The sequence below is a fragment of the Carcharhinus amblyrhynchos genome, chromosome 5, assembly GCF_965287045.1.
Source record: "Carcharhinus amblyrhynchos chromosome 5, sCarAmb.v2.hapA, whole genome shotgun sequence".
Taxonomy (NCBI): Eukaryota; Metazoa; Chordata; class Chondrichthyes; order Carcharhiniformes; family Carcharhinidae; genus Carcharhinus; species Carcharhinus amblyrhynchos.
Genome location: NC_137328.1, coordinates 56,568,081 through 56,591,884, shown reverse-complemented (window position 1 = coordinate 56,591,884; position 23,804 = coordinate 56,568,081). Strand labels below are relative to the sequence as shown.

Below are 23,804 nucleotides of genomic sequence, written 5' to 3'. Positions count from 1 at the left end.
TGCAGCTTTATAGGACTTTAGTTAGGCTGCACTTGGAATATAATGTTCATTTCTGGTTGTCACACTACCAGAAAGATATGGAGGCTTTGGAGAGGTACAGAAAAGATTTACCAGAATGTTGCCTGGTATGGTGGGCATTATCTGTGAGGAGAGATTGGTTTGTTCTCACTGGAAGGATGGAGGTTGAGGGGGTGACTTGATAGAAGTCTACAAGATTATGAGAATTAGATTATGATTGTAGATAGATGCTTTTTCCTAGATTGGAAGAGTCAATTACGAGGGGGCATAGATTTAAGGTGTGAGGGGCAAGGTTTAAAGGAGATACAGAAGGCAAGTTTTTTACACAGAAATGGAGGACGCCTGGAACTCACTGCCGGGGAAGATAGTGGAAACGGATACAATAGTGAGTTTTAAGGGGTGTCTGGACAAATACATGAATAGGATGGGAATGGAGGAACATGGTCCCTGGAAGGATAGGGGGTTTTAGTTCAGTCAGGCGGCATGGTCAGTGCAGTCTTGGAGGGCCAAAGGGCCTGTTCCTCTGCTGTAATTTTCTTTGTTTTTTGTTCTTGGGGAAGTGGTCCTTGGGGCTCGACTTGGAGAAGTGGGACTTGGGGCTGGGCGTGGTGAGGCTGGGCTTGGGGAAGTGTGCCTTTTAGCTGGGTTGGAAGAAGCGGGCCTTAGGAGTGGAAGTGGGGGAGCAGGCTTGGGGGCAGGGGAAATTGGCTCAGGGGCCCGGACTGGGCAGGAAGCAGACTTGGGAGGCCCAGAGTGGGCTGGCTGGAGGCAGACTTGGGGGTCCAGAATGGGTGGGAGGTGGGCTTGGGGGCTCCGAGTGGGTGGGAGGCAGGCTCGGGGACCTGGAGTGGGCATGAGGCAGATTTGGGGGTTCAGAGTGGGCATGAGGCAGACTCGGGGGCCCAGAGTGGGCGGGAGACAAACTCGAGGGCCCGGAGTGGGCAGGAGGCAGGCTTGGGCACCTGGAGTGGGGGTAGATGGGCTCGTGGGCCTGGAGTTTGGGGGAGCAAACTTGTTCTTTGTTCCTTTAACTTAACTGTCTTCTTGAGATATTCTTTTTGTTCCAACTCCCTGGTTTCTGGTACTTTTTCGTTTGTTGGGAAGTAGTTTTTTGCAACTTCCTGGCTTGTCCACCTTCTCTAGCACCGGCTTGCAACTAACTTAAGAACATAAGAACATAAGAAATAGGAGCAGGAGTAGGCCATCCAGCCCTTCGAGCCTGCCCCGCCATTCAATAAGGTCATGGCTGATCTGTCGCTGCTCAGTTCCACTTTCCCGCCCTCTCTCCATAACCCTTAATCCCCTCTCCTATCAAAAACCCATCAACCCGCGTCTTAAAAATATTTAGCGAGGCAGCCTCCACCACTTCAACGGGCAGAGAATTCCAGAGATTCACCACCCTTTGAGTGAAGAAGTTCCTCCTCAACTCCGTTCTAAAGCGCCCCCCTTTTATCTTGAGGCTGTGCCCCCTAGTCCTATTGTCTTTTTTGAGCGGGAAGAGTCTTTCCACCTCTATCCTATCCATCCCATTCATCATCTTATACGTCTCAATGAGATCTCCTCTCATTCTTCTAAAGTCTAACGAGTACAAGCCCAGTTTATTCAGCCTCTCCTCATAGCTCAACCCCCTCAACTCCGGTATCAGCCTAGTAAACCTCCTCTGCACTCCCTCCAAGGCCAAAATATCTTTGCGCAGGTGCGGCGCCCAAAAATGCACACAGTACTCCAGTTGCGGCCTCACCAAAGCCCTATACAGCTGCAGCAAGACCTCCCTACTTTTATATTCAATCCCCTTCGCTATGAAGGCCAGCATCCCATTCGCCTTCCTGACCACCTGCTGCACCTGCAAGCTGGGTTTTTGCGACTCATGCACAAGGACCCCGAGGTCCCTCTGCACCGTCGCCTGCTGCAGTTTTTCGCCTCGTAAGTAATAGTCCTTCCTACCATTTTTCCTACCAAAGTGGACCACCTCACACTTGCCAACATTAAATTCCATTTGCCATTCCCTGGCCCATTCGCCCAGCCTATCTAGATCCTTCTGCAGACTCTCCACACCCTCCGCACAATTTGCCGTTCCCCAATCTTGGTGTCATCAGCAAATTTCGACACTCTACACTCAGTTCCCTCCTCCAGATCATCTATATAAATGGTAAAAAGCTGAGGCCCCAGCAACGACCCCTGGGGCACTCCACTAGTCACCATCCGCGAATCCGAATAGCACCCGTTGACCCCCACTCTCTGCCTCCTATTTGACAACCAATCCTCTATCCACGCTAACACCCTACCCCCAACTCCATGTCCCTCGACCTTCTGCAATAACCTCTTGTGAGGCACTTTGTCAAACGCTTTCTGAAAATCTAGAAAGACCACATCCACCGGCTCTCCTCTATCCACTGCCCTAGACACATCCTCATAGAACTCCAGTAAATTTGTCAGACACGACTTCCCTTTAATGAAACCGTGCTGCGTCTGCTCTATCAAGCAATTCCCTTCAAGATGCCTCGCAATTTCCTCCTTAATGACAGATTCTAACATTTTACCTACCACAGACGTTAAACTAACCGGCCTATAATTCCCCGCCTTTTGCCTGGCACCCTTCTTAAACAGCGGCGTAACATTAGCCGTTTTCCAATCATCCGGCACTTCCCCGGAATCCAGCGACGTTTGGAAAATAACCACCAAGGCATCCACTATCACCTCCGCCATTTCTTTCAGAACCCTCGGATGCATTCCATCCGGTCCTGGGGACTTGTCCACAATCAGCCCCTCCAGTCTGTCGAGGACCGCCTTTCTAGTAACAGTAATGTCATTAAGACCCTCCAGTCCTACCACCTTTCTATCGCTAACACCCGGCAAATTATTCACGTCCTCCTCCGTGAAGACAGAAACAAAAAAGTTATTCAATACCTTAGCCATCCCCTACCACTAGGTCCCCTTTCTCATCCTCTAAAGGACCAACATTCACCCTAGCCAGCCTCTTTCTTTTTATATATTTATAAAAACTCTTGCTATCCTTTTTTATATTAAGCGCTAGCCCAGCTTCATAGTTTCTCCTACCCTTCCTTATCAACTTCTTTGTCAATCTTTGTTGACATTTAAACCTCTCCCAATCCTCTTCTCGCCCACTACTCTTAGCTACTCTAAATTCCTCCGCTTTTACTTTAACACTTTCCTTCACCTCCTTTGTTATCCACGGCTTATTACCTCTCCTCCTACTATCCTTTTTGACCATCGGAATAAATTTCCGTTGAGCACCAAGAAAGATCTCCTTAAAGATCCTCCACTGCTCCTTAACAGACCCTCCCTCCAACGCGCTCTCCCAGTCCACATTCGCCAATTCTTCTCTCATCCTACCGTATTTCCCTCTATTCAAACAAAGGACGCGTGTCCGGGAACCCACTTTCTCCTCCTCCATCTGCACCAGAAACTCCACCATACAATGATCACTCTCCCCAAGAGGATCCTTCACCACAAGGTCCCTAATTCTACCCGCTTCATTACATAGCACCAGATCCAAGATAGCTCGCTCCCTCGTCGGCTCCAACACACACTGTTCGAGGAAACTATCCCGGCAGCATTCCAAGAACTCTTCCTCGAGCCCCCCACGTCCAACATGGGTCGACCAATCAATATGCAGATTGAAATCCCCCATAACTACGGCCGTCCCATTCCTGCACGCCGCACTTATTTGCGCGTTAACAGCCCGCCCCATCTCCAGATCATTATTCGGGGGCCTATAGACGACACCCACCAGCGTCTTCCTCCCTTTGCTGTTCCTAATCTCCACCCACAACGATTCCACCCTCTGCTCCTTGGCTCCAATATCATCCCTTGCTACCACCGTGATGCTATCCTTAATCAGCAGAGCTACGCGCCCCCCTTTTCCCTCCTGTCTATCCTTCCTAAACACTTGATAGCCCTGTACATTCAGCTCCCAGTCCCTGTCACCCTGCAGCCACGTCTCTGTAATGGCCATCAGATCGTATCCATTTGTGTCGATCTGCGCCATCAGCTCATCCACTTTATTCCGAATGCTTCGTGCATTCAGATAAAGTGCTTTCATCCCAGCCTTCACCTGGACCCTATTTGCCGCAACGCCACCAACTATACTCACGCCCCCTACTCCCTGTATTATTGGGACATCCTCGGCCTCTTCCCTTACATGTACACTCTCCTTAACTTTAGACCTCGTAAGGTCACCTACCCTCACACCCTCCCCCCCCATAATTAGTTTAAAGCCCTGTCTACAGTCCTCTTTACTCGATTCGCCAGCACTCTGGTCCCAGCACGATTCAGACCAACCCCATCCCTCCCGAACAGGTCCCACCTACCCCAATACTGGTGCCAATGCCCCATAAATTCAAACCCATTCCTCCCACACCAATCCCTGAGCCACCAATTCACTTCCTTAATCCTGTCAACCCTACGCCCATCTGCACACGGTTCAGGCAGTAGCCCAGAGATAACCACCTTGTCGGTTCTACTTTTTAATTCCATTCCAAGCTTTTCATACTCCCTCCCCAGATCCTCAGTCTGCATTTTGCTTACGTCGCCGGCACCCACATGTACCACAACGACCGGATTCTCACCCTCCCACTCCAGGTTCCTCTGCAGCCCAGCTGCGACATCCCGTACCCTAGCACCAGGCAGACAACACACCCTTCTGTGCACTTTGTCATTGTGACAAAGGACAGTGTCAATACCCTTCACCCCACTATCCCCAATAACTACTACGTTCCTTTTCCTTTTCTCTTTGCCTATGTCCTGCTGCAGCACTGTACCCTGTGCAGCTTGCTCACCAACCTCACCTGCCTCGTTCTCGTCCAACTTGGAAGCAAGAACCTCAAACCTGTTATGCAGATTAAGAGGCTGAGGCCTCCGCTCCTCACCCCCCTTCCTCTTCCCAGTGGCCCCCTCTTGTCCCTGACCCTTAGAGTTAGCCAGTCTAGGGGGGGTGGATGTCACTTGCACCTCATTGACAATGGCACCCTCTCTCCCCTTGATGAGCCTCAGTGTCTGTAGCTCAGAGGCCAGCTCATTTACCCTGAGCTGGAGCTCCTCCAGCAACCTGCACTTACTGCAGACATGGTCACTGGGATGAACCCTAGGGTCCACCAGTTCCCACATCATACAGAAACCACACATCACATGCCCCTCCATTATTTACTGTAGTAGTTTTGAAAAAATTTTTTTGTTTTTTTTTGTTTTTCAAACGAAATCACCTGGCCTTTTTTCCCTCAAGCCCTTTTTGATATTAAGCCCTAGTAGCTCACTCTGCTTCCCTCTCACTCCGCTGCCCGCTCAGACGCTGCCCGCTGTCTACGCCAGGCCTCCTTTTAAACCTGGCGCTGATTTAAATCTGATGGCCCACAACTGCCTGCTAACCACTCCCTCAGAATTCTTAAAGCAGTAAATACAATAAATAAATGCTTTAAACAGTTCTACAAAGAACAAAGTGCTTTAAACTTATTTTAAACTGGTTTTTAACAGGTAAAATCTTAGCTGTCTCTCTGATCCTTCACTCGTCTGCTCCAGCAAACAATGGAAGGCTTCACCTTGAACTTCAACTTAGAAGTTCTTTCTTTCCTAGGGTGGCCCTTATTGCTAGGCAGCAGCCTAATTTTCCTTCTGCTTTCTTGTCATAAGTTATCATTGCCATGCATTCGCCTAAACTAATTAACCCTTTCTATGTACAGAAATATAACCTTGAACTAACATAAAGCTGTGTCCTATTTCTAATACTCCGAAATGCAAATAACTTAAAACGAGAAAAAACCCTGTAACCTTGCTTTTAATTCTTAATGGTTGAGACATTTAATAATCTTGGGTACCCAGAAGAGTGAGACATATTCTTTGTTAAAGACAGTATGAAAGGTTGGAATCATGTGACTTGAGCCTCTGGCTTGTGGAACCAATAATATTTTTCGCTGTACTACTGTCGCAGTCTGATTTTTTTAGTCACCTGACGTTCAGCCTCACAAACAAGGAGCTCCGGCCCAGGATGAACGCTGGGCCCCCTTTATACTGCTTCTGCTGGAACATATATTCCATTGCCAACAAATCTGGTGCATCTCTGCATGCCTATCGCATTAATTATCCAGAATTAGATTTCAGCTCATTGATCTTCCAGAAGGAATACTCATTGGACTTTGAACCTGGACTCTGGAATCCACGTGACATAATTATTCTTCCTTTCTGGGATCTCTGCACTGTACATCTTTCTTTTCTCTGTCTCTCTTTAACTGTATGAATGAAAAGGAGACAACGTTATGACCTTCCTCCTGCATTTTGTATGTACAAATAAGCTGACCTTTTCAATTAATCCTATCTGGACTTTACTGTGGCGACTATTAATAGAACATTGGATCACACCCGAAGTGAATGGTTGGGAAATGCACCACTGTTTATAAAGATGGAAACAAATCAAAACACCTTCTGTTATCCGATGGGTGATGAGGGGAGAAATTACTGCTGTTTAAGTTACATCCCTCCTGTCCGTAACAGAAATATGGCATCTGAACTCCTACTTGTGACCTAACCATAATTCAATATCAGTTTGTTATTCCTTCTGTACTTTTTAATTCTGTCTCTTCAGAAATAAACCCAATTGCTTGGCTTGCTTTTGCTTTGACCTTACTGACCTATGTTGCTGTTTTGCTTCATGTATTCCCAGATCCCTTTGCTCTTTTTCCTGTTATAATTCTTATTTTCTAAGTAATATGCAGTTGTCTTACTTTGCCCAAATATTGTACTTCATATTTATCTATGTCAAAATTCACCTGTCAATTATATGCCCATTCTGCAAGTTTATTAATGTCTTCTAATTTGTTGCAGAGCTCCTCAGTGTTATCTGTTCTGCCCAATTTGGTGTCATCTGCAAAATTGGAAATTGTGCTTTGATTCCAAAATCTAAGTTAGTAAACATTATAAGTTATGGAGTTTTCAGCATTGATCGTGGAGATCCACTTATCTTCTACCAATTTGAAGAGCCATTACAAATAACAAAGAACAAAGAAAATTACAGCACAGGAACAGGCCCTTCGGCCCTCCAAGCCTGCAACGACCATGCTGCCCGACTTAACTAAAACTGCCTACACTTCTGGGGATCATATTCCTCTATTCCCATTTCATTCATGTACTTGTCAAGACATCCCTTAAAAGCCATTACTGTATCTGCTTCCACTACCTCCCCTGGCAATGAGTTCCAGGCACCTACCACTCTGTGTAAAAAAATCTGCCTCGTACATCTCTTTTAAAACTTGCCCCTCGCACCTTAAATCTATGCCACCTAGTAATTGACTCTTCCACCACGGGAAAAAGCTTCTGACTATCCACTTTGTCATACCTCTCATAATCTTGTAGACTTCTATCAGGTCTCCCCTCAACCTCCATCGCTCCAGTTAGTTTCTGAAGTTAAAATCAAAAATAAATGTGCAGATTCCAAATGAATTAGATAAATTCAATCAATAATATTTTTAAGTCTAGTAACATAATGGAGTTATGCATACATGGGTTTGCACATGCGTAACAATCGCATCTCACCCAACAGAACACTAAATAATAACTAAATTAATTTCAAGGCTCAATCTGTATTAGAACACCTCAAATTAGTTGAGGGAGGGCAGAAAGCTATTATGGGCAGTTCATTGTAGTCAGAGTGAAAACAAATAGTTTTAGTTAAATATGAGCATCACACCAGCTTAATGATTGACCATTTTAAATGCTTTTATTTATTAATTCCATCACCTTACTGTACACTTTAAACATGCATCCATGTTTACTCCAATGTATGCGTCTCCATCAACACAAATATTAACATACATTCAATACACAATAATTGCAGCATAAGTGTCATTGAATATGACACCAATCATGTTACATGAGACATTGAATGTCAATAGAGGCTATAAGTTAAATCTGTCTACGAATGATCAATTGTTTTGTATGTTCAGATTCTTCAGAGCTTGTGGAAAGATATATGAACAACAGCTTGAATGCTGTTCGAAGTACAGAGAAAGTATTTATCGTATAGTTTTGATCATCTGTGTGACAGGTAAGACCATTAGATATAGGAGCAGAATTAGGCCATTTGGCTCATCGTGTCTGCTGTGCTATTCAACTGTGGCTGATAAGTTCCCAACCCCATTCCCCTGCCTTTTCGTCATAACCTTTGATCCCCTTACCAATCAATCAAGAACCTATCTACCTCTGTCTTAAATAAACTCAGTGATCTGGCCTCTGCAGCCTTGGGTGGCAATGAATTCCACAGATTTACCACCCTCTGGCTGAAGAAATTCCTCCTTATCTCAGTTCTAAAGTATCGTCCCTTTACTCTGAGGCTGTACCCTCGGATCCTACTCTGTCTTACATACGGAAACATCTTCTCCATATCCTGTCTATCTAGGCCTTTCAGTATTCTGTAAATTTCAGTGAGATCCCTCCTTATCCTTCTAAACTCCATCACGTATCGACCCTGAATCCTCAAACGATCCTCATATGTCAAGCTTTTCATTCCTGGGATCATTCTCATGAGCCTTCTCTGGACCCTAAGGACCAGCACATCCTTCCTTAGATACAGACTCCAAAATTGCTCACTATAATCCAAATGTAGTCTGACAAGAGCCTTATAAAACCTCAGAAATGCCTTGAAATAAATGCTAACCATGCATTTCCGTTTCTAACTACCAACTCAACCTGTAAGTTAACCTTAAGGGAATCCTGAATTTGAACTCTCAAGTCCCTTGCGCTTCTGATATCTGAATTCTCTCCTCATTTGGAAAATAGTTTACGCCTCTATTCTTCCTATCAAAGTGCATAACCTCACACTTTTCCACATTGTATTCCATGTGCCACTTCTTTGCCCACTCTCCTAACCTGTCCAAGTTCTTCTGCAGTCTCCCTACCTCCTCAATACTACTTGTCCCTCCACCGACCTTTGTATCGTCTGCAAACTTAGCCACAATGCCCTCGGTTCCTTTATGTAGATCATTGATGTATAGGTGATCCCACTGTGGTCCCAACACAGACCACTGTGGAACTCCACTAGTCACTGTTGCCATCTTGAAAAGGACCCTTTTATCCTCTCTCTGTCTTCTGTGAATCAGACAGTCTTCTATCCATGTTAGTACCTCACCTTGAACACCATGGGCTCTTATCTTACTCAGCAGTCTCCTGTGCGGCACCTTGTCAAAGGCCTTCGAGTAGATCACATCCTTTGTCTAACCTGCTCGTTACTTCCTCCAAGAATTCTAACAGATTTGTCAGGCATGACCTCCCCTTGATGAAAGTATTTTGACTTTGGTCTATTTTATGCACTTTCAAGGGCTTTGAAATCTTATCCTTAATAATGGAATTCACCTGAAGAAGGGGCTAACTGAAGCTAGTGAATTTACTATCAAATAAATCGGTTGGACTGAAACCTGGTGTTGTCAGTCTTTTTACTGTATTTTCCAGCAGTCCAATATTCACTCTTGCCTCTTTCTTACTTTTTATCTAACCTAAGAAAACTCTTGCAATTTGCTTTTATATTACTGGCTAGTTTACCCCATGTATTGTTTAAGATATTGTGAATGACTGAAAACAACACGATTAATGTAATTTTTATATCTGATATATAGTGCAGACTTACTGTTCAAGTACATCATTACATCCTGTAACATTTTTTATGTTAACACTTCTAAGGGAAACATTCCTGTATTAGTATTTATAATGGGAAAAAATGACATGTAAGCATTTGGCTAAACAATTAAGCTTTTTGAAAAACTCATTTGCAGTTATTTTCACTAACTTAGTTTAAATAAGGATAATTTTCTGCAGGGTTTTCATAATCTCCATGACTTCGCCTTCCAGGTTATTTAGTGTTTTCAGTGTCGATGCACTGACTGTTTACCTTTAGTCTTGGGTGCATTGGTTGGAGTCCGACAAGCCACCATTTGAACACTTACAAGGTCTCAGGTCAGCCGTACCAACATTGGGACTGTTTTCCCACTTGTGCACCCGGTCCGTGCGGTAACAGGAGTCCAGTCATAAGACATTATTTCCTTCTGGCCAGCCCTTTCATGTCTTTGTGTGTGGCAGTAAGAAGACTAGGCTGTCTGAGGTACAATACCAGAAAACCATCTCTGTTCCAGGTTCACCCCTGAATTTAGTAGCTTAATTTCCAAAATATTGATCTTGTGTGTGTATCCTGGTCCTCAGGTAGTAAGTAGAAAGAATGTCTTTATTAACCTGAAAAAAAAAGAGCATTAGGGAAAGGAATCTGCCGATAAATTATTTTGACCTTGTTTATAATAATTGGCTTGAAGTTTTTTTGGTTTGTTGGCTGAATGATAGATCTATATTTGCAAGCATGGGACAAGATTACAGTTGTGGTTTGGGTTTGGCTTTGGCATGGTGAAATGCTGTTGGGTAATAGTGGATTGAATTTGATCATTTTCATGAATTAGGTTCCCTTACCACCTTGTTTGCCATCTTTTATTTTCCTTTCAAATCTGATTGTCTACTGTACAACGGGCTTGTTTTCCTTTCAGTTGTTTCCATTTCTAAACTTTACTGAACGTGAATACTTTAAAGAACATAGCGTCTGACCATAATTTTGGAGACGTTACTGAGGACTGCTGCAAGACTTACATGATCATTGCGGGCTCTGGAAATATTCTGCCAACATTCTAGTAGTTTGAGATCTAGCTGGATGTGTGAAACTCATTGCACTATCAGCCTGTGACTGCTAATTTAATGCATCATCTGCCATGAAAGGATGGTGGTGAGTAATTAAACAACAAAAAGAAGTGGGAGGGTCTTTGTAAATCTGACCCGAGACGCAGCACCTAGCATAGTTGCAGAAGATCAGGCTTAAATCTTTGTAACTAGATTTATTCAGAAATGCCAAGCAGAGGATCCATCACTGCTTGCTCCAATGTCACAGATACCCATCTTCAGCTAATCAACATGATTCACTTGATAGCCGGAAATGGCTGAATGCTGAAAACTGTAAAGGCAACGACCCTCAAACAACATCTTGGCTCTGGTGCTGAAGATGTATGCTCCAGAACTAACTATGTCCCTAGCCTTGCTGTTCCAGAACACCTGCAACATTAATGACTACCTGAAAACATGGAGAATCTTCAAGGTATGTCCTGTACCCTAAAAATGACAAATTGTGATGACATTGTGCCTTTAAGAAATGTATTTTAACCATGCTTCTCTGTAGGATTTTGTCAGCACTGTGTTGTCTGCAGCTGGTGTCCTCTAATTGTTACAGAAACAATATAATAGCTATCCTGCTAATTTTAATCTGGACTAATGCAGGGTCCTGTGGTTTTTAGTGCTTCTTGATATTGCTGAGTAGAGCTTAATTGATGCTGATTGACAGGTCAGGTGATTTGTTTGGGGACAGCTTTTTTTTACATAGCTTTCTAATTTTATAGTTTCATTTCAGTTGCTGCCAGAAGCTGGTAGAAGATGGCACTGTCTGTCTTCCCTCTCCAGAAGCTTTCTGAAAGTTTCAAGACTGGGAAGCTCAGAGAATTGATCCAACATTCAAAGGACCAATTCACAGCAGGTGTTAAAAAGCTGCAAATCCAGCATTATGTGAGCATACTTGTTTCTGTGTCAAGTCTGGAGAAGGGTGTATGCCTGTGGGATGGTGTTTGATCGAGCACAACAGGGATAGTTAGCTGTTAGGAGCTGTATTGTGTAATGTTTAAATCTTGTAATTGAGACAGGTTATGCTAATTTTTGTTATATTTTAACTATATTCTTAAATAAACTTTGTTTGATAAAAGCTTCCTAGTGGGTCACTTAAATTCTACCTGGAGTGAAATACCTTATGCTCACCCATGTCACAATCAAATGTAAAACTTAGGCTCTAGGCTAACTTTACAAAATGCCTTGGAGTTTCAGGCCTGGGTCTTAAACCCAATCCAAATAATTATTGCCCTATCAGTGTACTCTTAGCTATTTACAAAGTAATAGAAGATGTTGTCAACAGTGATGTTAAGTGATACTTCCGAATTAATAAGTGCTCCGAAGTCCTCAATTTTGGAACCACAAGAGCAGATTGGGTCCAGACTTTATACAATCATGGCCCAAACTTAGCAAGAGGTCCTCCAGAGGTAAGGGAGAGTGACCACCCTTGATATCAAGTCAGCATTTGACTGATTTGTGACACAAAGAAGCCAAGTAAAATTTAAACTGGTGGGAATGAAGGCAATAATTTCCACAGGATGAGGTCATCTCCAACATGAAGGAAGCTGGTTTTGGTTATTGGAAGCCAATCATTTCAGCCCCAGAGCATCGCTGCATGAGTTCCTCAGGGTAAGGTCCTAGGTCCAGTTGTATTGGTGGGCTTTCTTAACTATAGCATCGGCATGGAAGGATCACGACAGGTGATTGGCGATCTGAACACCTAGAAACTTGAAGCTCTTGACTTTTTCCATTTCATTCCTGTTGAGGTACAAGGGCATGTCCTTCACTACACTTCCTGAAGTCGATGACTATGTCCTTCACTTTACTGGCATTGAGGGGGAGATTACTTTCGTTGCACCAATTCACCAAATTCTCTATCTCTTTGCTGTACTTCAGCAAAGGCATTTTAACATTTGCCTGTATGCCTCCAGATTCTTAACCCTCCAGCTGTGCACTGTGATCCCCAAGGACTTCGAAAGCTTTACCTCGTACCCAGTGTAATAAATCAAGAGCAACTCGATGAGGCTAAAAAAAAATGGCTTTATTGCCAATGAACAAATAACTATATTTACTATAAGGTGAGATCAAATAACTGTATGACTAAACATTACTTCTTCCAGGCTGCAACTGCAGACTCTTCCCTGCCCAGGATACATGGCCTTGCACTTGATTGACTCAGCTTCCTGCAACAACATTCCATTGGCTCGCCCAACCTGGTGGCCCTTAGGGAATGTCCCTTTAAAGGAGCCACACTACCACATATCCCATGTAGTAATCCAGTGAACCTTTGCGAAGCAACCTTCAATTCTATGGGATATGCCCTGAACCATACTTAAAATTGAAATGAGCAGGGACTACTTCTTGCATAGTGTGGTGAATGTGTAGAACTCACTGCTCCTAGCACGGTGGAGTCCCATTGATTTCAAGAGGGAACTAGACATATTTCTAATATTAAAAAAAAGAGGGATATGGGGAACAAGTGAAGAGATGGATTTGGGACCAGGGAAAGATAAGCCATGATCTGATTGAATGGCGGAGCAGGCTTCAAGGGCTGAATTTGCCTACTTCTGCTCCTAATTTCTATGTTCCTATGTTCCATTATAATGTTTGAAATGAGGATGTTTGCTGATGATTGCACAGTATTCAGTTGCATTTGCAACTCCTCATGTAAGACCTGGGTGGGCAATATTCAGCCTTATGCTAATAAGTACCAGGTGAAATTTCTGTCAAAAAATGTATCCCTTTGATATTCAATAGCATTATTATTGCTGACTTTTCCACCATCGACGGACTGGATTTGCCTTTGATCAGAAACTTAACTGAAGTTACATAAATACTGTGACTACAAGAGTAGGTCAACTGCTGTGTGTTCTGTGGCAAGTAATGACAGGCAGACTGAACCAAGACATCCACAGACTGTAATGGCAGCATGCAGAGTGATCAAGTGCCAGTTGTACATTGAGAAACTTGCTTCGTGTGTTCCCAGCCTCCTAGCTTTGACAAATGCTTCCTTTTTGTCTTTGACTAGGCTCACAATATTTCTTGTTATCCAAGGTTCCCAAAACTTGCATTACTTACCTTTTTTCCTTACAGGAATGTGCAGGTCCTGAATCCCTATCAACTTACATTTGAAAGATTCCCACATGCCAGATGTTGATTTGCCCTCAAACATCTGCCCCCAATCTACATTCTTCAGTTTCTGTCTAATATTGTTGTAATTAGCCTTGCCCCAAATTAGCACCTTAACTTATGTAATGGGATTTCCATAGGGAACCTCATATTTAAACCTTTTAGGAAATTCTTTTGAGAGGCCATCCACTCCAGTGGAAGGCAAAGGCAGAGCTCAGGCTTCCACAGTTCAATAAAGGGGTAATTTTCAAAATGCTCCATAAAACGCAAGATTGCAGGTAAATGGCAACTTCCTTTTTATGAAGTTACTTCTGCCTTGATCAGCTAGCCCTGACAGTGAAGAGTATACATTGACAGGGCAGCTGGAAGACAATTACATAATAAAAGTAAAATACTTCAGATGCTGGAAATCTGAAATGAAAACAAGTTGTTGGAAAAGCTCAGCAGTTCTGAAGAAGTCATCTTGAACTCAAAACACTATATATATTACTAACAGCAAAGGTCCCAGCACTGATCCCTGAGGAACGTCACTTGTCACAGCCTTCCATTCAGAAACGCACCCTTCCACTGCTACCCTCTGTCTTCTTTGACCGAGCCAGTTTTGTATCCACCTTGCTGGCTCACCTCTGATCCCATGCAACTTCACCTTCTGCACCAGTGTGCCATGAGGGACCTTGTCAAAGGCCTTACTGAAGTCCATGTGGACAACATCCACTGTCCTACCCTCATCAAACATTTTTGTCACTTCCTCAAAAAACTCGATCAAGATCGTAAGACATGACCTCCCCTTCACAAAACCATGTTGCCTCTCACTAATACATCCACTTATTTCCAAGTGGGAATAAATCCTGTCTCATAGTATTCTCTCCAGTAATTTCCCTACCACTGATGTAAGGCTCGCCGGCCTGTAATTACCTGAATTATTCTTGCTACCCTTCTTAAACAAAGGAACAACATTGGCTATCTCCAGTCCTCTGGGACTTCCCCTGTAGCCAGTGAGGATACAACGATTTCCCTCAATGCCCCAGCAATTTCCTCCTTTGCCTCTCTCAGTACTCTGGGGTATATCCCATCAGGCCCTGGGGACTTGTCTACCTTAATGTTTCTCAAGAACCCCAATACCTTCTTTTTGATCTCAACATGACTCAAACTAATTACACATTCTTTCCCAGACTCACCATCCACCAAGTCCTTCTCTTTGGTGAATACTGAATCAAAGTACTCATTTAATACTTCACCCATTTCCTCTGGCTCCATGCATAGATTCCCTCCCTTGTCCTTAAATGGACCAACCCTCTCCCTGGCTACCCTGTTGCTCTTTATATATGTGTAAAAAGCCTTGGGATTTTCCTTAACCCTGCTGGCCAATGCTTTTTCATTACCCCTTGTAGCCTTTCTTACTCTTTGCTTTTGTTTCTTTCTACTTTCCTTGTATTCAAAACACTAACTTTGTTTCTCCAGAGGCATAGTTACATTAATTAAGCTACATTGTTTGTGGCTGAGCATGTTGTGTTGTCCACCATCATACCAGAACTTTCCACGGATTAAGAAATTGAGCAAAATCCCTGTTAAGTTAGGGCAAACCCCAAATCCTGTCCCATGATTTGGTGCTATACAGCCAGTTAAGTACTTTTGAAGTGTAGTCACTGTTGTGATGTAGGAAAATCCAACAGCCAATTTTCACACAGCAATATTCCACAAACAGCGGTAGGTAAATGATTAGATATCTGTATTTGTGAAGTTGGTTGAGAATGTATGTTGGTCAAGACAGTGGGGAAAATCACTTTTGAATACTTCACTTTGAAAGGTATAAAGGGATCTTGTTCTCCATCTGAGGTAGGAAACAGTTAAACTTCTCATCTGAACGTCAGCACATCCAACAGTACAATACTCCCTTGCAGCTGAAATGTCAGAATATGTGCTCAAGTATCTGGAGAGGGACTTGAATCCATGGTAGAGGTGTACACATATATTGAAAAGTATTTTGTTTTTTTTTTGCAGGCTACCTTTGCATGGTGCTCGCAGCATGCATTTTGCACTTTAAAAGAGCCCTCGGACTTCTTGTGCTAACCCTGATTGGCATTTTCTTTTATGTTTGGGATTGGCTTATTGCAAAGTATGAAGCCAAAATTGTTGAGAGGTTTGCTGTTCATGGTGGATTCTTCAGGCGGAAATTAAGTCTATTCAAAATGTGAGTAAAGTAATCCAAGTAGATAACATTCACTGGCTCTCCTTTGTCTAACCTGCTCATTACTTCTCATAGAATTCTAACGGTTTGTCAGGCATGACCTCCCCATGACAAAACCATGTTGACTTCATCCTGTTTTCCCATGCGCTTCCAAGTACTCCAAAATTATATCCTGAATAATGGACTGTAAAATCTTAACAACAACCAAGGTCAGGCTAATGGGCTTATATTTTCCCTTATTTTGCCTCCCTTCTTAAACAGGGGTTTTTAATTAGCAACTTTCCAGTCCTCCAGGACCATACCTGACTTCTGAAAGATCACCACAAATGCCTCCAACAACCTCTTCAGCTATCTCCTTCAGAATTCTGGGGTGTAGTCCATCTAATCGAGGTGATTTATTCACCTTTAGACTTTTCAGCTTCCTAGCACCTTCTCCTTAGTAATGGCCACCACGCTCACTTCTGCCCCCTGACTCTTTTGAATTTTTGTTATGTTACTGGTGTGTTCCACCATGAAGAATGACACAGAGTAACTGCTCAGTTCCTCTGCCGCTTCTTTGTTCATTCTGCAGGTCCGTAGGCTTTTCTCTGAAGTATCACTGGAGTCATCCTCCTTGGCCTGTGGAGCTGCTTCGCTTTCCTCAGCCTCCACTGGGTTCCTCCCTCTTACCAGAGTGAAGCTGTTTGCAGTGTACAACGACTGTGAGTGAAACTCGCTCTGGAGTGTAGCACATTGCTCCCCTGGATCAATCAAGGCACCTACAATGCATCCTAAGCAATTTGATGGTCCAATCCACTACCACGATTCCTATTGTATCTTTCCACGATTTCAATTCTTGGATGATAGAGTGGGTCATCAGCCACTTCTTCAAGGGATAGCTCTTGATACCCAAGAGTCATCCATTGAATCATGTTGGTGCCACGAACAGTCTTGATACCTGTGTGTGCCACAAAATGCAAGTATTGTCTGTGATCCAGGATAATGGGTACAAACTTGGAGAATCTCTCTGTTGGTCACAGATGGTCTGAATATTCTTAATTCTTGCAAAAACTCCCAGCCCACCTGTTGGCATCTTGAAAGCCACATAAGTGCCATTTATTACACCCTGGATGTGGGGAGAACCCAGACACCATCATGAAGCCTTATGTTCTCTCAGCCTGGCTGGCCTCATGAATGTGCGGATGTCTGCAAAGATGGCATCAGTCAACAGCTAGATGCAACTGTGTGCAGCTGATTGAGAGATTCCACACACAGCCTTGAAAAGAACTGGAAATTGAGGGCATCAGTGAAATTTGAAGCCACCAATGAAGGGTGTCCGTCCATGCATTTGGAGGTACTTTGGGACTATCATGCCATATATGGCTACCACCGTGTTTCCACTAGACCTCAGATATTTGGAGGGAGTTGGAGGGCTGTGTACACTCTAAGTGTGGGGTAATTTTTAAAATTAATTTGCAGGATGTGGGCTTTGCTGGCTAGGCCAATATTTATTGTCTATCCCTCCATTTAAGAGGGTATTTGAGAGTCAACCAAATTGCTGTGGATCTAGAGTCACATGTAGGCCAGACCAGGTAAGAATGGCAGATCTTCTTCCCCAAAGGACATCAGTGAACCTGATGGGTTTTTAACCATGGTTTCATGGTCATTATTAGACTTTTAATTCCAGATTGTTATTGAATTGAGATTTCTGCATCTGCCGTGGATCTTGCTGTGGATTACTGGTCCAGTGACAATACCACTATGCCTCCCCAACTGTTGTGTACCCACTTCACCACTGCCTCCCCATCTTGGATTTCTGCTGACCTATGCCTCTCTCCTTAAAGGAGGTGCTGCCTGTATTCAACTGGCTTTCTCTCCCTCCTGTCCGTGGTGCCACCGGTAGAATACATTATCCCTATTAAATCGGATGCAGAGGAGCAATGCTTCGCAAATGAGGAGTCACTGTTCTCCAATCCTCAGGGAAATCTTCCAAGTCAAACAATTGTTAAATTAAGGGATAACTTTATAGTCACACAGGGGCAAACTAACAATAACAGTGTTGCTTCTCCATGGGCCTTTTATCCTACCTTTGGATGAGGAAATGCAAAGAAACATGATAAACACCCACCTGTTGCCTAAGCTGAAAATTGCATGGACAGCATAAAATTGCTGTGCATTGGCTTGTTAAGGGCCTTAATTGGTCTTTTAGTTGCCGATATGCGTGGATCTGATTTGAGCACGTGGGCGCAAATCTCAATTGTGTGCATATGCAATGGCATCGGGAAGCATGCTTGATGTTATTTGATGAATTTTCATGTTTGACCAGGTCAGTCATGCACTTGACCCCTGAAAGCAAAATTCTGGCCTTAGTTCTTAGGATGTGGATGATTTTGGAAAAGTCATGTTTTATTGTCCATCCTTGAATTGCTCTGAGGTGAACCGTTGTAGTATTTGTGGTAATGGTTATCTCAAAATAAAATTCTTGAATTTTGACCCATGTAATGAAGGAACAGTGATATATGTCCAAGTCAGGTTGGCGTATTACTCGAAAGGGAATTTTTTAAGTAATTCCAAAGTTATGAAAATGCTAGATAAACTCAGCAGATCTGGCAACCTCTGAGGAGAGGGAAAAGCAGAGTTAATGTTTCGAATTTGTATGACTCATCTCAGAGTTTATCTAACATTTTCAGTTATATTTCAGATTTCCAGCATCTCCAGTACTTTGACTTCAATTGCAAAGTAATGTTTGAGTCTGTTAGGATGGCTACAGTTTATTGCTTCCTTACAATGTAATAAAGTTGACCAAAATACTAAGATTTTGTCAAACTGTTACTCTTTCTTTTACTTCAGACCTCTATTTGTGGCTGCACTTGTATTTATTATACTTTGGCTTTCTCTGGACACAGCCAAGCAAGGCACAAACCAGCTAATTTCCTTTGTGGGACTTCTACTGTTTATTGTCTTTTTGTTCATCTTCTCCAAGTATCCAGGAAAGGTAAATTCAATACATTTTTATTTATTAGTCACAAGTAGGCTTACATTAACACTGCACTGAAGTTACTGTGAAAAGTTTTTTGCATTATTTGTCAATTGCACCAAGTAACCAGAAAGTAATTTTAACAAATAGTCATGAATTATTCCCTTTAGTTTTGTTCTTTGTTTTGGGTCGTGTGTGTTCAAATCATGTTTGAAAAACAAAACAATTGAACTTGTGACATTTTATACTTAATATTAAGATGTCGGTGCTGAAAGCTGAAACATATGCTCCCCCATTGTTAGTAACAGTTACTAGGAGTAATCTTTAACTTTTCTATCAGGGACTTAATTAGGTTGTTATGCAACCTGCGCAATTTTAATTCTATTGAAATCAGTAGACCAGATTTCAGTCAGTTTATGCAATTTTTGGGGAATCCATTATGCCAGGATACCATCCAGCCAGTGAGGTTGAAAAATGATTCTCACCATTTTAAAGCATTTCTGAATCAAGTTAGTAAGGGGAAGAGTGGTATTTCTGCAACTACTGACATGAATCCTGCATAATACATTGCCTCTCTCAACAGTGTAAAAGGAAGGAAAAGGACTGTAACCACCTTTGGTTTGCTCCAGGGACATGCATACACTGAATATAAGAATAGTTGAACAAACCAGATTAACCGATGACTGGTGAAAAGGTGATTCCAGAGACATTGGGGCCAGTTGTGGGTAGGAGGGACCTGTTCAAGATAATCAGGTTGCACTGCAACAGGGATGCTACAATTGTGCACATGGGAGATTAACTACTATTGTGGAGAGGGATTTAAACTAATTTAGCAGAAGAAGGCCATCAGAACGGAATACCCTAAAATGAGAAGGGAAAGGAGGTACGGGAGGATTGGGAAAAGCAAATAACTCTAGAGTAAAGAATAGTTTAGAATTATGGGGCTTGTATAGGTGGCAAATGCTTGACAGTCTAAGGTGCATTTACAATGCATGTATACAGATGCAGGGAGCATTGTAAACATCATATTACAAGAAATTGGAGTAGGCCATTTGGCTCATTGTGCTTGATTTGTGATTCAGTAGGATATGGTTGATCTGATCTGGCTGGAACTCTACTCTGCTGCTTGTCTTCCATATCCCTTGACGTCATAGAGTTTTACAGTACAGTAGAAAGCCCTTAGGCCCATTGTGTCTGCACTGACCATCAAGCACGTATCTAATCCCTTTTTCTAGCACTTGGTCCATGGCCTTGTATGCTAAGGCATTTCAAGTGCTCATCCAAATGCTTCTTAAGCGTTGTGAAGGTTCCTGCCTGTGCCACCCTTTCAGGTAGTTCCAGATTCCCACTGCCCTCTGGATGAAAAAGATTTTCCTCAAAGCCCCTCTAAATCTCCTGCCCCTGACCTTAGACCTTTGCCCTCCTAACTAAGGGAAAAAATCTTGATCTCTCATAATTTTTCACACCTCAATGATATCTACCCTACCTTTCTTGGCCAGAAGGAGAACAACCATAGCTTAACCAGCCTCTCTTCATAGCTGAAACACCCCAATCTAGGCAACATCCTGATGAATCTCCTCTTCATTTTTTCTGGTGCAGTCATATCCTTCCTATTGTTTGGCAATCCGAACTGCACCTCGTGGTCTAGCTGTGGCCTAATGAGTGCTTTAAGCAACTACATCACAACCTCCCTACACTTATATTCAATGCCTCAACTAGGCTTTTAAACTAGAAGGGGTTGAGGTACTTAAGGAGGAGGTGTTAGCAATTCTTGAGAGTATGAAAATAGGTAAGTCCCCTGGGCTGGATGGGATTTACCCTAGGATTCTCTGGGAGGCTAGGGAGGAGATTGCAGAGCCTTTGGCTTTGATCTTTATGTCGTCATTGGCTACAGGTATAGTGCCAGAAGACTGGAGGATAGCAAATGTTGTCCTCTTGTCCAAGAAGGGGAGTAGAGATCATCCTGGGAATTATAGACCAGTGAGCCTTACTTCTGTTGTCGGCAAAGCTTTGGAAAGAATTATAAGGGATAGGATTTATAATCATCTGGAGAGAAATAAATTGATTAGGGATAGTCAACATGGTTTTGTGAAGGGTAGGTCGTGCCTCACGAACCTTATCGAGTTTTTTGAAAAGGTGACCAAGGAGGTGGATAAGGGTAAGACAGTTGACGTGGTGTATATGGATTTTAGCAAAGCGTTTGATAAGGTTCCCCATGGTAGGCTATTGCAGAAAATGCAGATGCATGGGATTGAGGGCGATTTAGCAGTTTGGATCAGGCATTGGCTAGCTGATAGAATACAGTAAAAAGTCTGACAACACCAGGTTTTAGTCCAACCGATTTATTTGATAATACTCACAAGCTTTTGAGGGGACTGCCTCTTCGTCAGGTGAATGGAGAGTTCTGGCCTCAGACGGAACATATAAAGCACAGACAGTTTAGAGATTACTGATTAAAATGCGAATCCTTACACCTAACCTGCTGTTCAAGACCTGAAGTGGCTGACAATGTGAGTGGAAGGAGCACTGATCACAGGTTACAGAGATGTGTATTGTCTCCAGACAGTACAGTAAGTGAGGTTTTGCAAACCCAGGCAAGTCACGGGGGTTACAGATAGTGCGACATGAACCCAAGATCCCTGTTGAGACCGTCCTCGTGTGCGGAACTTGGCTATCAGTCTCTGTTCAGCGACTCTGCGCTGTCGTGTGTCGTGAAGGCCGCCTTGGAGAATGCTTACCCGAAGGTCAGAGGCTGAATGCCGGTGACCACTGAAGTGTTCGCCAACAGGAAGGGAACAGTCTTGCCTGGTGATTGTCGAGCGATTGGATGAATGAACATCGCTCGACAATCACCAGGCAAGACTGTATTTTATTGGTAGAGGGATTGAATTTCGGAGCAGTGAGGTCATGTTGCAACTGTACAAAACTCTGGTGCGGCCGCACTTGGAGTATTGCGTACAGTTCTGGTCGCCGCATAATAAGAAGGATGTGGAGGCATTGGAAAGAGTGCAGAGGAGGTTTACCAGGATGTTGCCTGGTATGGTGGGAAGGTCTTATGAGGAAAGGCTGAGGGACTTGAGGTTGTTTTCATTAGAAAGAAGGTGGTTGAGAGGTGACCTAATTGAGGCATATAAGATGATCAGAGGGTTAGATAAGGTGGATAGTGAGAGCATTTTTCCTCGGATGGTGATGGCTAACATGAGGGGACATAACTTTAAACTAAGGGGTGGTAATTATAGGACGGATGTCATAAGAACATAAGAAATAGGAGCAGGAGTAGGCCATCTGGCCCTTTGAGCGTGCCCCGCCATTCAATAAGATCATGGCTGATCTGTCGTGGCTCTGTTCCACATTCCCGCCCTCTCCCCATAACCTTAATCCCCTCTCTTATCAAAAACATGTCAGAGGTAGGTTCTTTACTCAGAGGGTAGTAAGGTCATGGAATGCCCTGCCTGCAGCAGTTGTGGACTCACCAACTTTAAGGGCGATCAAATGGTCAGTGGATAGGCATATGGATAACATTGGAATCGTTTAGGTTAGAGGGCCATTAGATTGGTTCCACTGGTCGGCACAACATTGAGGGCCGAAGGGCCTGTACTGCGCTGTAATGTTCTATGTTCTATTAACTAAGGATCCAATTTGCCAAATTGTCCTGGATCCCATGGGCTCTTAGATTCCTGATCAGTCTCTCATGCGGGAACTTGTCAGAAAGCTTACTGAAGGCCATGTAGATGACATTAACTGCACTGCCCACACCTAGTCACCTTGAAAAATTAAACTAAATTTGTTAGACGTGATCTCCCCTTGACAAAACCATGCTGACTACCCTTGATTAAACCTCGCCTCTCCAATGGGACATTAATTCTGTTCCTCAGAATTTTTTCCCAGTAATTTCCCTGACACATGTTGGACTCATTGGCCTATAATTATATTTTTTCCATATCTCCCTTCTTAAATAACGGTAGCACATTAGCTGTCCTCCAGTCCCCTACTACCTCTTCTGTGACCAGAGAAGATTGGAAAATTCATATCAGAGCCTCTGCAACCTCCTTCCTTGACTCACGCAGCAGTCGAAGATATATCTGGGACTGGGGATCTATTTCCACTTTTAAGCCAGCTAAAACTGCTAACACCTCTCCCTCTCAATGCTGCGTTGTTCAATTGTATCATAGTCCCTCTCCCTGCCTTCTAGACCTGCATTATAATTCTGCATAGTGAATATGGATGCAAAGTACTCATTTAATACTTCACCTACTGCCTTTTGGCTCCCTCCACAGATATATTGCCACTTTGGTCCCTATTGGGCCCTACTCTTCTTCTGGTTACCTGCTTGCCCTTAATATACTTATAGAACACTTGGGATTTTCCTTTATTTAGCCAGCCAATGTTTCTACATGCCCCGTTGTAGCTTTTTTAAAATTTTTAAGTACCCCTCAGCACTTTTTTTACCCATCTTGGGCATCCACTGTTTTGAGCCCCTTGTATCTGCTGTAAATCTCCCTTTTTTCCCTTCTCCAGTCCTGTACACACCTTGACATTCAGCGTTCTATGGATTTTTTGGCTCTACCCGTTATCTTTTACAGAAACATGTTGGCTGTGCACTCTCTTTCCTTTTTGAATAACTCCCATGACTCTGATTTGGATATTATACAAGTAGCTGCTCCAGTCCATCTTGGCCATATCCCAACACGCTTTTTAGCACGGTGGGCCAGGAGGATCACATGTGGCCCGATTAATGGGATTTGTGCATGGGTTTCAAATATGACCGCATCTTTAAGCGCCAGATATCCAGTGCAGTCAGGACCACACTGGAAACTGGGGGGAACA

General features: G+C 43.3%; 1 protein-coding gene across 1 annotated transcript in view; it reads left to right on the top strand.

Annotated features, from left to right (window-relative positions):
- The first annotated feature begins 11,130 nt into the window (after positions 1–11,130).
- LOC145343538 (solute carrier family 28 member 3-like) overlaps positions 11,131–23,804 on the top strand; it is a 169,725-nt gene continuing 157,051 nt past the window's right edge. The window contains exons 1-3 of the mRNA XM_080189788.1: positions 11,131–11,146; positions 15,835–16,024; positions 18,851–18,995. Coding sequence (XP_080045914.1) covers positions 11,131–11,146; positions 15,835–16,024; positions 18,851–18,995 — 351 coding nt within the window. The remainder of the gene's footprint in view (positions 11,147–15,834; positions 16,025–18,850; positions 18,996–23,804) is intronic.